The sequence below is a fragment of the Lichenostomus cassidix genome, chromosome 1Aa (genome assembly GCF_008360975.1).
Source record: "Lichenostomus cassidix isolate B80296 chromosome 1Aa, HeHo_3.0, whole genome shotgun sequence".
Taxonomy (NCBI): Eukaryota; Metazoa; Chordata; class Aves; order Passeriformes; family Meliphagidae; genus Lichenostomus; species Lichenostomus cassidix.
This window is the reverse complement of record NC_139480.1, coordinates 21,998,954-22,014,694: the sequence shown is the minus strand read 5'-3', so window position 1 is coordinate 22,014,694 and position 15,741 is coordinate 21,998,954. Positions and strand designations below refer to the sequence as shown.

General features: G+C 37.5%; 1 protein-coding gene across 3 annotated transcripts in view; it reads right to left on the bottom strand.

Annotated features, from left to right (window-relative positions):
- Positions 1–15,741, bottom strand: part of FAM3C (FAM3 metabolism regulating signaling molecule C) — a 31,027-nt gene that overhangs the window by 9,982 nt on the left and 5,304 nt on the right. For 2 of the 3 annotated variants that reach the window (XM_085042347.1, XM_085042334.1), the window contains exons 2-5: positions 7,406–7,465; positions 3,083–3,187; positions 1,923–1,952; positions 1,405–1,528 (exon numbers count right to left, since the gene is read on the bottom strand). In XM_085042347.1, coding sequence (XP_084898473.1) covers positions 1,405–1,528; positions 1,923–1,952; positions 3,083–3,187; positions 7,406–7,418 — 272 coding nt within the window. In that variant the 5' untranslated portion in view covers positions 7,419–7,465. Of the gene's footprint in view, positions 1–1,404; positions 1,529–1,922; positions 1,953–3,082; positions 3,188–7,405; positions 7,466–7,606; positions 7,631–15,741 lie in introns of those variants that run through there. The other variant, XM_085042337.1, reaches the window with a different exon arrangement.

The window sequence follows — 15,741 nt, the reverse complement described above, 5'->3', positions numbered from 1 at the left end:
CTAATCATTGAGTCAGCTTAAGTGTCCACAGATATTAAGCTTCCTATATTAAGCAACCAGAACGCGACAGTAGCACGTTTTTTAACGCCAACAGGAATACCATGCTGAGAGATTAGATAAACTTGCCCAAGGTCACCAAGCAAGTCACCAGTAAGAACTGAAAGTAGAAGCAGCAGCTCGTAGTCTGCACATGGCAAGGTGAGCTCCTGCTGAGCATGTGCTCCCTGACTACACCGGGATGCTCTGCTGCAAACTGACTCCTACACAAGTGAGTAAGCTTGAGCTAAGCCAGCCTGACAGAGGAGTGCTAGAGTTAGTGCTAAAAATAGTCTTCTCTCTAAGACCATTTGAGACTAGTCTTACAGTTACTTTAGAGAGTAAAGCAATGGAAAATGCTACCAATGCGTTTTTCCCTTATACATGAATTATCCTATTTACTCGATTATGTGGGGTTCTGTTGGTCACAGAGAAGCTGCCACTGACTCTAGAATTCATTAGCACCAGCTGCTGATTGTGCTATCTGTACTAACATAGGGTGAGCTGAGAAACAGCTGAACTGGAGTAGTTTAAATGCAAGTGGAAGGCAAAGACACTAAGTGTGACTGATATTAAAAAACATCTCCTCCCAACAATACTAACACATCTTTCCTGACATGTCACCTGAAAAATCAAATGGATAAATCATGTTATTGGAAGCTGCATGCTCTGGGTGACAATGAGCAGGAACAACTTAAGGAAAAACACAGAGTCTAAAAATAAGTATTTACGTTTTGAGGATTACTGGAAAGTACTCAGTTAAATACTCTACATACAGTATTATTGGTAATACTGAGTCAAAGGTATTACTATTAAAAAGAGGACTTAAAACCAAACACAGTGTCTCTAGCAGTTCTTTTCTTAATTTCACAATTATTTAAAGTTTATTAACTTAAGTTACTGTCAGCAGAGTTAAATAACTACTGATCATGAAAATACTGTTTTTTTTCCTTTTGAAGTCAACCTTTGTGTGAAGGTAGAAAACATGCTCTGACATTGGTACTAAGGAAATAGTTTAAAAGATTACTTGCAAAAGACAATACAATTATTCACTGAATTACTATTAGAGGCACAATGACAAGTTACTTAGAGCCAATGTGCATCTGACTCGACCAAGTCCAGCCCCTCAGTCTGTAAACCTGAAACAAAGTGCAAGCTATCTTGCATGTATTAAAATAACATATGCTTCTGCATTTACTGCAGAGGATTAAGTATGGTTCATCAGTGATAAGGTTATAATGCAAAATGGCTTTTTCATGGAGTTGAACTGCTTGCAAAAAAAGCCCTAATTTAAACTGCTGATTTTGTGTGCAAAGTGATCTAAGTCTTTGAAAGAGACACTTAGAGACAACAGGTGAAAATACTTACACATTATCCTCTACACAGATTTTAGGTCCAACTACATTCGCTGCTCCACTTGACATTTTGAATGCAAAGTGCTTTTCAGGACAAGCTTTAGAGATCCCACACTTGTATCTTGGAGGTTTTGTAGCTTTCAAAAGGAAACAGAGCAAGATTTTAGAGAGAACACCACAGGTAGTCTAACAGAAAAATATCAGTTACTTTTCTGAAGGAATTCAAGGAAAAGAGCAAACACAAACAGTATCACATCTGTAGTTACACAGAAGTTTAAAATAGTCGAAATTCCTGAAGTATCTCATTATTCCAACTTCTTGTTGTCACCCTGCTTTTATGTGTCATAAAAAGCCACAAGCCAAAGCTACAAAACAGACTTTACCAGAAATTTAGAAAAATCAAGAGAAGAGGAGAATTAGTTTCTGATTGCATTTGAAGTGTAATTGAGACTTTAACTATGAAAATTCATCAGTCTTTCTGTTATTAGCAAAAGAAAGTCACAGCAGTAATACATGCATATGAATACTCACAGCGTGCAGCTGCATCCAGTGCTGATCTAGCTAAAATGAAAAAAAAAAGTTTTACAAGATGTTACTATTGATGTGTCATATGCTATATAATATCCTATAAATGTAAAATCTTTATGTACCCCTATAAAAACAGGCTGGTTGAAATGAAGTATCAAATACACCTGAATATTACACTCCAATAAAAAACACCTTCTATGCAGTAGAAGAATGAAAGTGATCAGGAATCCCATTCAGAAGCACTGCCTTAATTTATGACTCTGAATGTCATGAAGAGTCATAGAGACAAAAACCCATGGAGATCCAAAACCTCCAAGAATTTATGGAGTTCTGGGCATTTAAATGAAATAAATTTCCTACTGACAGCTTCACTGGGATTGGGTTTTTTTTCACTGAACACTGGAAGTCTGCAACTCAGGTGTATTTCAACCCAACCATTCAGGATTCCCTTTCCTAGGATACGAAGAGACACAAGTGCCCTCATCATGCTCCTGTCTGAATGACACCTCTGTCTCTTCAATGATTATTAAAGATGTCTCTGCTGGCTGGTTTGGATGGCAGCTCACACTGCAGTAATCCAGAGTTAAAGAACACAAACTCTACCCATGTGCCTAAAACTGGGGTTTTTTTGGTAATGAGAAGCACGTTGAAAGATAGTTCTGGTTCAAAACAGACTCTAATTTTGACACCTCAACTGCTAATTTTTCTCTGTGTAGAACCTGGGCACAGCTGAAATGCTTTGATCACTGCACAGTCAACTTAACACAGCAGTGTACCTGTGCAAGAGAAAAAGCTCCCCCAAAACAAATTCTGAATCTCTTTAGCAGTAGTAAGGCAGAGCATGGATTTCCAGAAACATGGTTCAAGTCACCTAGTTTACTACTGTACACTAAGAATGCAAGCTCCAGTAAACAAAAAAAATGAGGTAAAAATTATGCATCCTTGGCAGGCAAAAGAATCAAACTGATTAAGAGAGTAGGTTAAATATTTCATACAGAAAATAATTTAATATACATATTATATATAAAAAATAACAACTACACATATTAAAGATAAACACAGAATTCTTAAGTTGAAGAGCCTAGGGCAAAATGAATATGATATTCTTGAAACAGGCTCAAGTAAATATTAACAGATGTCCAGATAAAACAGTCATCACTTACCAAATATGTGTCCTAAGTTTGCATCCATTTTTATTTCAAACACTTGAGATATGACATAAAATGTCAATAAAAATATTGCTATGACTACTACCAACTTTGCAGCACCTGTTAAGAAACAGAAAAAAGTTTCAAAAAATTATCTGCAAATGGTAACATTAGTTTACCAAAATTAGCAACATGAGAAATGTGTATGAGATTACATTATGGGATACTCTGGAATAAGATGATCATTTGTGGACTTACTAAACAGAATAAAACTGAAAAAAAAGAGTATTATAATGTAGGCTGTAACTGCACCAATCCAACAGGTTATCATACCAAATGCACATTCTGGTCTTAACTTTCTCCAGCTTCATGCTTGTCTGGCACCATAGTACACCAACTCAGCTCAGCAGCCAGGAGAAACCAGACTTTTCCACGAAAATTCAGCTTAAGCCAATGAACTAAGATGAACTACCTTGCTGTCCAAAGGCAAAATTCCCACCCTCCCCATTCCACTTCCCTGTTCTTAGCCATGAGCACCTGGTTCCTTGCTGCTCACAAACACTGCACTTACCCTGCCCTCAAATTGAGCTACCTCTGTTTTAATGTATGGCCCAGACTGAGTGATGAGGAATCTGTTTATATACTGCAGTTGGCTGCTATGGTCAGTCAGTTCTCAGTATTATATTAAAAACAAAAGAAACTCAAAAAAACAACAACAAAAAACCCCAAACCCAGACCGCCAGCCAACCAGCAACAACATCCTCATCTACTTTTAAAGAAATTTATATTAATGACCTTCAAAAAGCAAGTTTGATGACTCAAAGGCTATTTTAAAATAAGTAAGAAAAAGTAGTACCTCCCCCTCCTACTTTTAAAAATACTGAAGTCTCAGGTAGCTTGAAGTATTACAAGACTAAGTTCTTCCAGTGCTGAGTGGCCAATCTACTTCCTGGGAGAGGATGTGTAAGCACACAACCACAGCAGTTCACATCTGAAATGGAAATGTATGTGATACTGCCACAAACCTCACCATTTTTTAGCATAATTTGCAACATATTTTCACAGAATACTCCACACTGAACTTCTTGTAAAATACTGACTGAGAGAAGACATTAGGTGATCAACATCCTGCCTTCCAATCTCACTGCAGTATGTCAAACTGGTTGAAAGAATCAACCTTAAAGCATGCTTCTTTTTCTCAGATTGCCAGCCAAATAAATCCTTTGGAAAAAAACCGAGATCCTGCAGATCTCAGACTGCTGCTGTGATGGGCTGTTCAGAAGACCTTAAAATAGACAGATTACTCAGCCTTCAGAAGGATGAGAGATGCTAATCAATCCTCCCATAAGGCTAAAAAAAGATAAGGGGAGAGAAAAAATAAAATAAAGACCAAGAAAGATACAAGGGTTTTTTGCTTGTAGTTTGGTCTTTTTTGTGTGTGAGCACATACATACTATGATGTAGGAAAACACAGGTGCAAACCTAATTAAAAAATACTATACTGGAACTCCAAAGATCACTGCACTTGAAAGGAAGGGAACTGTGTGTAAGCACTGGAGAAACAGATGATCTGAACATATGTTAGGAACCAGGGAAAAGGTTTTCCAAGCAACACTGCTTAAAACCACAAGATGGTACCAGATTTTGGAATGTGTCATCTAGCTAGTGGCACTTGGAGACTATGTTGCTTTAGTATATAGTAGGTGAGATGAACAAGGACTCAGTCTGAGGATCGACCATCCTCTCCACTCTATATCCTGAGCTTTTCAACTGAACTGCAAGTGCTCCCTTCAAAGGAAGAGTAAGAAATCTCCTAGAAGGTTCTTTAAGCATTTGAACCAAAAAGGGCATGTTTGCTACAGGTGAAACATTCTATAGGAACTGCCATATCTTCTTTGTGGTTTTTAGCAAACAAAAAACCCTGGTGGATGGAAAGGGAAAAAAAGCCTAAACATGTTTGGAAAGTAATTTTCCAGGTGAATCAGGCATCTAAAAATCAGAGCATCTTCCAGTTCTTTATCGGATTTAGTTTAGCAGGTTGCTCCCTATTATACATATTGTGGTTAATAAAGCAAATTTAGCAGTAGTGGCAAAAATTGACTAATTTAATGCATTAACAAGGTCTTGGAAAAGGTGTAATTTTCTCCTAGAAGAGGTAACAGTTTCTTCTACTCGAAAATAACACTATAACTATTGATAAAAGTGAAATGCACCAGAAACTCAAAATTGTTCCATTGCTACACAGGCTATTCTATTGTAACAAAATGTGTAAAATAATATTTTCTTTTGATGTTGGCAAAGACCTTATTTTTACAACCATTATACCTTCTGTCAAGTATAATTTATTTCTCAAAGCCTGTAATACAGTAAGTTACCTTTATGAAAATGCTTCCATAGTTTTCAAACTCCCAGCAACCATTCAGAAAGTTTCTGACACTTAAAACAGCACATAGCAATTTTAGTTACGGTGAGAGGCAGGGAAGAAATGGCTTAAGACAACCATTGACCATTCCCCTATTCCTTCATCATCTTACAGGAATAGCAGCCAAAATATATCAAGTCATGGCACCTTAAGCAGTCACTGCACATCAGCTGCAGCATTTAAAAAAATGACTGCTCTTCAACCATCCCAAATTCCAAAATTAGTTTCATTCAACAGCAATAAAACAGAACAGCAATAGCTGTTATGCCAGTTAAGTGAAGCATACCCTGACAAAGTTTGATGAGGATACCAAACTGAGTGAGGAAGTGGACACACCTAAAGGGAGAGCCAACCTGCACAAACACTGGATAGGTTCAAAGAGTGGGCTAACACTAATAGTGACGCTCAACAAGGACAAGTGTAAGGTCTTCCACCGCAAAAATCGTAATCCAGGAGTAAAGAATAGACTGGAATCTACCCAGCTGGGGAGCAGCTCTGTGGAAAGGAACTGGGGGATCCTGGTGGACAACAAGCTCAATACGAATGGAAGTGTGCAGGCAAAGAAGCCAATGGGATGCTGGGCTGCATCAACAAGGGTATCACCAGCAAAGAGAGATAAAATCATTATCCCTCTCTGCACTGCACTTACCAGGCCACACCTGCTATACTGCCCCTGCTATTAAAAAAAAAAAATAACAAAGACATGGACAATCTAGAGAGAGTCCAACAAAGATGCTCCAAGGACTGAAGCCTGTCAGATGAGGAAAGGCTGAGACTGCTGCGTTTGTTCAGCCTTGAGAAAAGATTTACAGGAGAGCTTGCTACCATGTTCCAGTATTTAAAGGGTGGCTACAAAGAAGATGGAGACTCCTTTTTTTACAAGGAGTCACACAGAAAACAAGAGGGGTAATGGATGGAAGTTATTCTGGGGAAGATTCCAATTGGACACAGAAGGAATATTTTTCACAATGAGAACAATCAGACATTGGAATCCTCTCCCCAGGGAAGTGGTGGAGTCCACAGCATTGGACATTTTAAAGATTTGGCTGGACAGAGGGCTGGGCCATTGTAGAAAGATGGCTAGGGGTCAAATTAGAGGAAGTTACAGCAGAATGAAAATTACAGGGTAAAATATAGCTGCTACTCCCTGCATAGAATGCTGTGAGGACGCTCAAAATCACAGTAATTTCCCCCCCCCCCCCCCAATCTGCTACCTCAAGCACATGCTAAGGGGGATGAAACAGAGGGTGGAGCAGAGTGGAAACACCTTGGCCATGCTCTGTTTACATCAGATGGTTCTTTTCACCTGATAAACCTGCACAGCACCTGACAAACAAGGGAGACGGGAGCAGATATCTTGCTGCTGAACCAGCAACTGTGGTGAAATGGCTCTCCTGAGATAAACTTGGTTCATTTTAACCTAATTGTAATATTAACTCACAACTCCATCCCAAAGTTACCTGCCTCCAGAGTACAACCACCCCTCACTGAGCATGCATTCTATATTTTATAGACTATATCTTTCACAGTGAAGCAAGAGAATTTTATACCAATGAGTAACAAAAATAAGCATTACTAGAGTCACTGAAGATCCACCTAAACTAAAAGGAAGTCTACTGAAGGGTCCCCATAACAGGACACTGACAGACTTGTCAGGCACAAGAGTCTTGGCTTTCCTGGTGTGCTGACAGACTAATCAAACACTGAAGGTTTGAGGAAACCTCCACTTCTCATGTAACAAACATCTTGTCTAGACTGTGCTTCCACCAAGAAAGGTCACACCAGATGATTCCTGAGATCCCTTTTAACCTGGTATTCTACGATTCTATGACTTTAAAACGTTATTGCCACAACTTGTTATTGTCCATAGCAGTTTTTTCACTAATGACCAGTCTGATTTTACTGAGCATACTTACCTGCTATTCTCATGGTTAGTCTTCAGCCAGCTAATGACACTATTGCATTAAAACAGCCACCTATGGGAAAAAAGAAACCAAAACAAAAACTAAAAATCTCTTCACTGTAATTACAGCAAAAAAAGCACTTATGTGATGAGTAAAAAAAACCCATAGATTTTCTAGTCAAAAAAATTAATGATGATTGTTCTGAATACCTACTTCTTAATGCTCACAGTTAAGGAAACATTTAAGATGGATTTATGATGTCTTGCTTTCATATTTTTCTCCATGAAACAAGTGTTCTGAAAAAACACTAATTTCATCAAATCCACTACAAATTCAGTTTAACTTTCAATCCTTCAATCTGTGACCCAAGTACTTACCAGTGCTCTATCCAAGCAGTATTCCATTTCCTAAAGCTGTATGGTAAGAGTCAACAACTCTACCTGCACTCCTTCAAAGCCCTACCAATTTCTGGGTGCAAGTTGTTATTTGGCAACATAGCATAGCAAACTATGCTTTGGAGAGAAAAGATTTAAGCACTTTGGCCTTTAGGATACTACATAAACTGCATTCAATGGAATTGAAAGAAGGTCAACGCTTTAATCCATGCATTACAGAAACATAACAACACATTTGTCACTCATAGGTACAGCCAGAGGAATAACATGATGGTCCATGATGACAGAATTAACAACCCTAGTACTCCAATTATTTCAGAATAAACTGAAAATCACTCTAAGCAAACATCACCTAAGCATCCACAAGCTTCTTGAGAACAGCATGTCACCACACAGATTCAAAGTGGGCCACCAACTCCACAGGCTCTGCACAAAAGCTCCCACCTCCTCCCCCTCCAGCAACACAGTGTCCAGGGGCTGTACCAAAGCTTCTGCCCTCCACCTGCAGAGCCAGGGCTGCTCCTGGCTCTGCACCATGGTCAGAGCCTGAGCCTGGACATCTGGCTCAACGTTCCCCCAATTCAGGGATCTTATTGGATCATCCACACTAAGGCCACATTTGAAAACGTGTAATCAGCTATCACTCTCATCCAAGTAGCTGTCCCAGACCCACATCACAAAAGCTACAGCATCCCTAACCCTCTGCAGTTCTATGCCATGATTTTGAAAACCATCAAAAACATTATCTTTAAAAATTATCAGAAAAACTGCTGTTATTAGAAATACAAATCATTTGGAGACAAGCACCAAAACACCCACATAGTTCTCCCAGTCTATGCTAGGGAGAAAAAATTGGTATTATGCAGACAACCTTTTGCCTTCACTTAGTTCAGTATCTTCAAATTCAGTGATTTGTCTCTTTGCCATAGACTCAGTCATTGTGTTCTATCCCTTCATGTTTACAAGAAAATGGTCAGCAGAGAAATAAACAGGAAAAAAATTGCAAATACAGAAATGTTTATTTCTATACTATTAGAATTTGAAAATACTTATCCCCAAAGTTTAAAAGCAGACAAATGTTTTTGAGTGTTAATGTTGTACTATAAGGGAAATCTCACAGCATATTAAAGACCATAATATATCCATTTAGCTGTAGCCACATATTATAACCACATATAATAACTTCTTTCAGTGAATGGCTAGTATTTATTGTAAAATGGCAAAAAAGAATCCATCAGGGCAGATAAACTCATTTTATTTCAAAGCCTGTGAACAGAGTTATTTATTCTGGGCTTCTTCCTCTTCACACACCCAGAAATATATCAATGTTAGAATAAACACTGTCTGTACTTTGAACAACTACAAGCTTGTTTTAAGTCTGCACTGAAAAAGAGAAGTTCCCTTTTTTGTTTTACTCTAAACAAAAACACATCATGAATTCAAAGAATGAAAGCAAGAACATGAACAAAACCAGAAAGAAGAATCTAAGTGAAACAATCACATTATCTAACCTTAACTCCCTTCATCCCAACATGCCCTTTCACCCATCTCAGGGATCATTATTTGTTGCAATCAACAAGTAAGAATATGCATTCTTTTTAAGTGTGGAATGTTTTTTTATTTAGAAAAAGGAAAAATGAGTATGCTTGCCTCATCTTGAAAGGAATTTTAAACATTTAATTATTCTTTCTCCAAATTAAAAAATTATAGGGTTTCATTTACAGAATAATACAGTAGTGCTACAGTACAGGCAAGTGTTGCACAGCACTTTCCAGTGGCAGGAAAATAATTTATGGACATCAAGTCCTTTTCCTACACTGTATTATCTTAGGGGTTTTTTGGGTTGGTTTTTTTTTAGCATTTCAAGACAGAACAGGAATAAAACTGGATAAGCCATGAACCCTTATGAATACTTATAGACCATTACTCCACATCTTTGGTATTAGACCTCGTAACTGAAATTAGAAAACTTATTAGCAAATTGATTTGGGGTTTTTAATAGAGCACATTTTAGAATCATTTAAAAACAAACAAATAACACAGGACCACAACTGAGCTTGCTCAGATTCAGATGCACAAAACCAGTACCAACAACATTCCTTTGATTGCTTTAGAAAGGGTCCAAAATAACCTAAACACTATTTCTCTCTTGTTTGATGTAAGATTCCATCAAGCAGAGGCAGCAGAATTAGAACCTTAGTATCCTCCTGACTGATGAATGTTAAGTAATACAAATAGTAATTTATTACTACATCATTCTCTGTCAGGCAGTACAAAAAAGCTCCCATGTATCACTTATTAGGGACTGAGGCAGGAAGTGCAGCCCACAGCAGGGCTGACAGGCAGTGACCCGATGAGTACAGCAGAACCCTACAGAGATGCAAAAGCCAAGGACAACACCACAAAACGGGCAACAAAATTGATCACCATCTCCAAGTTGCAAAGTAAAATGGCTGAGTTTGGGAAGCATTATGTGACTCAAACATGGATTTTCTTTTCCTTCACACTGTTTTCTTAGCACAAAACTGAGGAAGTTTATCAGTCAAGGTCTACAACTTGGCCACCAGAAAGAAACCAAAAATTCTCTCATGTGCAGCAGTGCCTTGAAATGAAAAGTTATCCACAAAAGAACCTGAACAAGAGAAGACAAGAAGTTACAGGTTATAAATCCTTCTTGAATGCTGGCATGTCCTTGTCCAGTTTCCTGCATGGAGTTGCACATCTATCCATGAAGAAAAAAGTTATTTATTCCGGATACAAAGTACTACGGAGTGGACATATGGAAAGACAGTTGGGAGATGAGGTTAACGGTTGTTTTTTTCCTGCATCCTTGTGCATTCCAAACAACCCCCATGACAGTCTAGAATGCTCTGCATAGGGCATAAAAAACAGTAGCTTACAATAAAAAAGAAGAAGAGAAAAACCCAAGGGCTTTCCTGAACTCTGCTCCATTTGTTGATTAACTTGTGTGCTATGACATACTCAACACAAATACAAATAATATAATGTATAAATCCAGAGCTACTGCACGTATTTTTATTTGTACCTAAACTAGTTTGAATAAGCAGACCAGCAGATACTTGCTTTTAAAAGTAACCTGTGTCTCTTGAGGGAACCCTGCTAGGTACTTCCCAGAGGAAGCTTAAAATATGACTTCATTTAGGAAAAGTACAAAGTTATTATCCTTCCAAGCAAATCATCATCATGTTTTGTTAGATGCTACAAAGTTTCTAACACACCAAGACTGACTTCTTTCTACATTCAAGTGCTAGCGTGGCCATCAAGCAAATTTTCCTCCTAGAATCATTGTGCAAGAGGAAACTTCACTGAGATAATAGACAAATTAACAGTTCTTATTAATACTGCCTCACTGACATAACACTGAATGAAGTCCAGATTTCAGTCCCAAACTGAATGCAATTAATTTTGATTAATTCTTGATCAGGCTTTTCTCTACACACGTTCAGAGATGGTGCCATGGGACACATATCACTCAGGCAGAGGTCTGCCCTACTTACTGGGCAGAAAGCTGTGGCCACTTGCCTCAAACTTTGGTTTAAAAGGGGTTTCAAATACAATTGTAACTAATGTTTTGAAGGATAACAATGAAACATGTAGATTAGTCTATTTCATTCCCAGAAAAATAGCATTTCTATCAGCAACTTGTTAACATGAGAGCATTATGTTCATAAAATGGGCACACAAAAACAAGCAAAGATGAGAGGCAAGAATTTAGAAGGTCAAGACAATTTTGAATTCTGACCTTAGCTGATTACAGAGAGGTCTCAAAATCAACAATGATACTTAATAAAACAGAAAGTAATACACTCCAAAACGGACATAAAGTACAGCAAAACAAGCAGCAGAAATGGAAAAAGATCATAGCAGCTCTCTAATATTGGGGTCAACAATGTGAAACTGCCACAAAAGTGTAACTGTACACTGTGAACTACACTGACAGGACTGGTGTCCATGGGAAAAAAAGCAACTACTCTGCTCTGCCTAAATAACCAAAAAATACCCTGCTCTGTGTGCAATCTTGACTTTTAACTAAGACCCATGTGCAGTTTTTTCTAAGTCTATCTTAATGCATAATCCCCAAATGGAAGAATCTAGATAAGAATTACATGACCTAAATAAACCAACTAAAGGATAAAAGAATCAAATCTGTTTCGCAAGGAACTGTGAAAGAGAGAAATAAGGATCAGACATCTTTATCTCTTATCTTCAAGGTGTCATTTTAAAATTTTTTTGAAATATATTTAGCTTTTTAAAAATACTATTGATTTATAACTAGTGTAAAATATATAATGAATACATTATTATTTGATACATATACTTTTATAAAATGCATTTTTTTTAAAATGCTGAGATGAACCATTCTCAATATTCCCTGGCTGCTGCTTACCTATCTGCAGTAATAATATCGAAGAAAAACAACCTTCCAGTTAAAAGGATAAACAAAAAATATAAAAGGAGGCTGTAAATCATCATAAAAGTCTGGACACAGAGACAGTCTACAGGGTGTGAGCTAATGTCCCCTTCAATATTAAGCCCTCATTTCTACATTATTACATGCAGATCTGTACCCAAGTTATGTAATATTAAATCTGTGTCAGCCTGAGATGCTTTGCATTCAATTCAGGGGGACGTTTTTCCCCCAGACCCGGACTTGGGTGTTTTTATGCTTCCTAGCAAGGTCAAATACTGTTATACCTGCTTTTGTATATATTTGCTATTTGTTTATATGAATAGCATACACTGCACTAGAATTAAACAAGTATTCAAAATTACTTAGTACCAAAAAACCAAAAAAAACCCCAAAAAAACCCTTGAACTTTTATTTTTATTTCCAATACTTTAGTAGATTAGGATGGTTTTTGTTGCACTTTTTTCAGCACAAACTGCATTCCTCAATGATTAGCAGATGCATTTTATTCCTGTCAGAGAAAAGTAAAAAAATCCTCCAAACAAACAAAAAATATTATCTTTTCACACCTGGTAAAATATAACCAATGAAACAAACATTTTGCTTAATCTAGCCTCTGTTGATAAGATATTTCAATGTATTGTGTTCAAGCAGTTCAGAGCAGTTGGTTTTTCACTCAAAATTACACAGTGAATTAGATATGTCAAGGACAGCATTAACTATTCTTAAGTGAATTCTGGTTTTAAATCAGTGGTTGTGCCAACCTGAATTATATGCCATGGACAAAACAACATTCAAAATCATTCAAGACTATTTTATTAAAATGCAGGATGAATGTTCTTATCCAGATGATTGCTCACTTTTCTGCTAGACTATGAACAGTTTTTCTAATTTGTTTACAAAATTAATTTAATTTGAAACTAGTTAAGGACACACATAGAAAATAATTATATCTTTTAAAAAGTAAATAGTATAACTCAATTTTATTGCAGAATTATGCACCATTTGTGTCTTCTTGAAACACAGGCTACGAACCTAGTAGTATCTTCCTACAGGCAGCACTCCTACATCCATATAAATTCTTTGAGGTTATGGCAGAACTCTACATAGGCAAAAGGTTTGTCCACATAGAACAAAGTAGAGACTCAGGAATACATATTTTTTTTCCTCATTTGTGACAAATGCTACCCTGAAGGATAATTATTAATTTCTCATAAAAAAGATAATACTCCAATTGTGTTCTTCCATACACATATTAAGATTTATCTTGGCATTCCAGACAACTAACTCAGACCCAAAGTGTTTGCTTGTAAAAAAAATATTTTATTTTACTTTTATCAAATTATATGTACAACAAATAAATGTAGATAAATTTAGGAAATTAAACCCATGCTTATTCCAAAATTAAAAATAGATAATTCAGCTACTATTGCATGTCCTACGTTGCAAATGCCACTATGTGGTTTCACTTTTAGGAAAGGAAATACACATGAGAAGTAGCATTGTGCTAGAGTGTTTTGATACCTGTGCAAAACAGACCTTTCCCAAACGGCATGTCAAATCACTGACCATGCAAGCTTTTGCTAGTGGCATCAAGCCAATACTTTCACCTTAGGCAACACACAAACTAGCCAGTCTCAAACACTGAAAAATTCTTCTGAATCCTGAGAAGCAGAGATAAAAGTACTAAGGCATTCATTCTTCCCACAGAGAACGAAACTCAACCCACATTCCTTTTGCAATTAAAACAAAACCAAACCCATCCAAGACCAAAAAAGCAACACAACCAACCAACAAAAAACCCTCAAACACTTAGCCTTATAAGCACTCAAACTGCACTTTGAAGACTCTTCTCAATTATTACACAAAATTTACTGGTCCATATAGTTAAGAATGTGATTTATGGTCCCTAAGGCCCACATTATTTATATGTGATAAAGTAAATCCCACCATTGCTGCTGACATACCTATTAAAGAGAATCTTAGCTCTGTGTTTCATAGGGTTGGATATCACATATTCAAGTTCAGACAGATAAAATCCTCAAGGACAAATTGCTGAACCTCATTCACTAACTTACTTCCCTACTTCATCACAGCAAAGTACATAAATCTCACAATAAAGATTAAAGGGACTGAGGTACACTGCTGTAATTATCACCTGTTCAAAAGTCCAAAACTAATTATTTGTTTTCTGTCATGCTTTTGAGAAACAACTTACAACTTTGATTTCGTAAAACAGTAAAGTCTGTTCAGTTTTTCCATAACAGAAAGTAAATAAAGCTTTGCAACACTTTTACCTGTAGGATCACCAAGTGTCACTTGAAACAAGGTATAAAATCTAGTAGATGTTTCAAATGTACAAGAGCTTTCACATCTTTATATCAATAAAAATACCAAGCCTCTTATTAGAATATTGCATCATTAGCAAGCAACATTATCCTGCCCTATACAGCAATTCTCAACAGAACTACCATACCAAAGGATACGTGCCTGAAGAACAATATATGTACACATAATTACTGTGACTTCACAGAATCACAGAATGGGTCAGGTTGGAAAGGACCCCAGTGGGTCATTAGGTCCACCCTCCCTCCTCAATCAGGGTCACCTCAGAGCACATGGCACAGGATAGTGCCCAGATGGTTCTTGAGTATCTCCAGTGAGGGAGACTCCACAGCCTCTCTGGGCAATCTGTTCCAGTGCTCAGTCACCTACACAGTAAAGTAGTTCTTCCTCAGAACAACTCTATTTAGGTGGAACTTCCCGTGCATCAGCTGCTGCCTACTGCCTACTGCTCAGCCCTACTGAGCAGAGCCTCGCTCCATCTTCTTGACACTCTTCCTTCAGATGCTTGCAGACGTTAATGAAGTCCCCTCTCAGACATCTCTTCTCAAGGCCCAGTTCTGTCAGCTTTTCCTTGCAAATAAGATACTCCATGCCTTAACTATCACTGCTGGACCTGCTCCAGGAGCTCCATGTCTCTCATGTACTGGGGACTTGATAGAACCACATACAACCCCCAGATAAATTTACTTGAGGGTATGGTTACAGCACATCATTTTACACTGAGGCCCATTTTAAATAAACTTATCAAGCAAGCAAGGACAAGAGGAAAGGAGCATTACAAACACTTCCTCTATAGTTCCAGGTTTATTGCAGGTACACCAATCAGCTCCTCCACACTCTTCTTCTCCCCAGTCACAATAAGACTCTGGGTAGTAGCTTTGAGGTGTCAGAATGAGAAGATCATCCTTTGAATGACATTCAGTTACTGCACAGACCACCACACCAACCTCATCCCAGAGATGTATACCAGGACTACAAACATGGCAAGCCATGGAGTTTGTATATGCTTTGCAAAGCAGAGAGGACAAAGGCTATTAATAGTAAGAAGGGACATCTCCACACACTGTTGGAAATAAAACCAAATCTAAACTACCTATCAAGCATTTAAGATTCTTTAACAAAAGCTCAGCATGATCTGAGGCTACATGTTGGAGAAGAGTTTTGGAGTTTTAACCTTT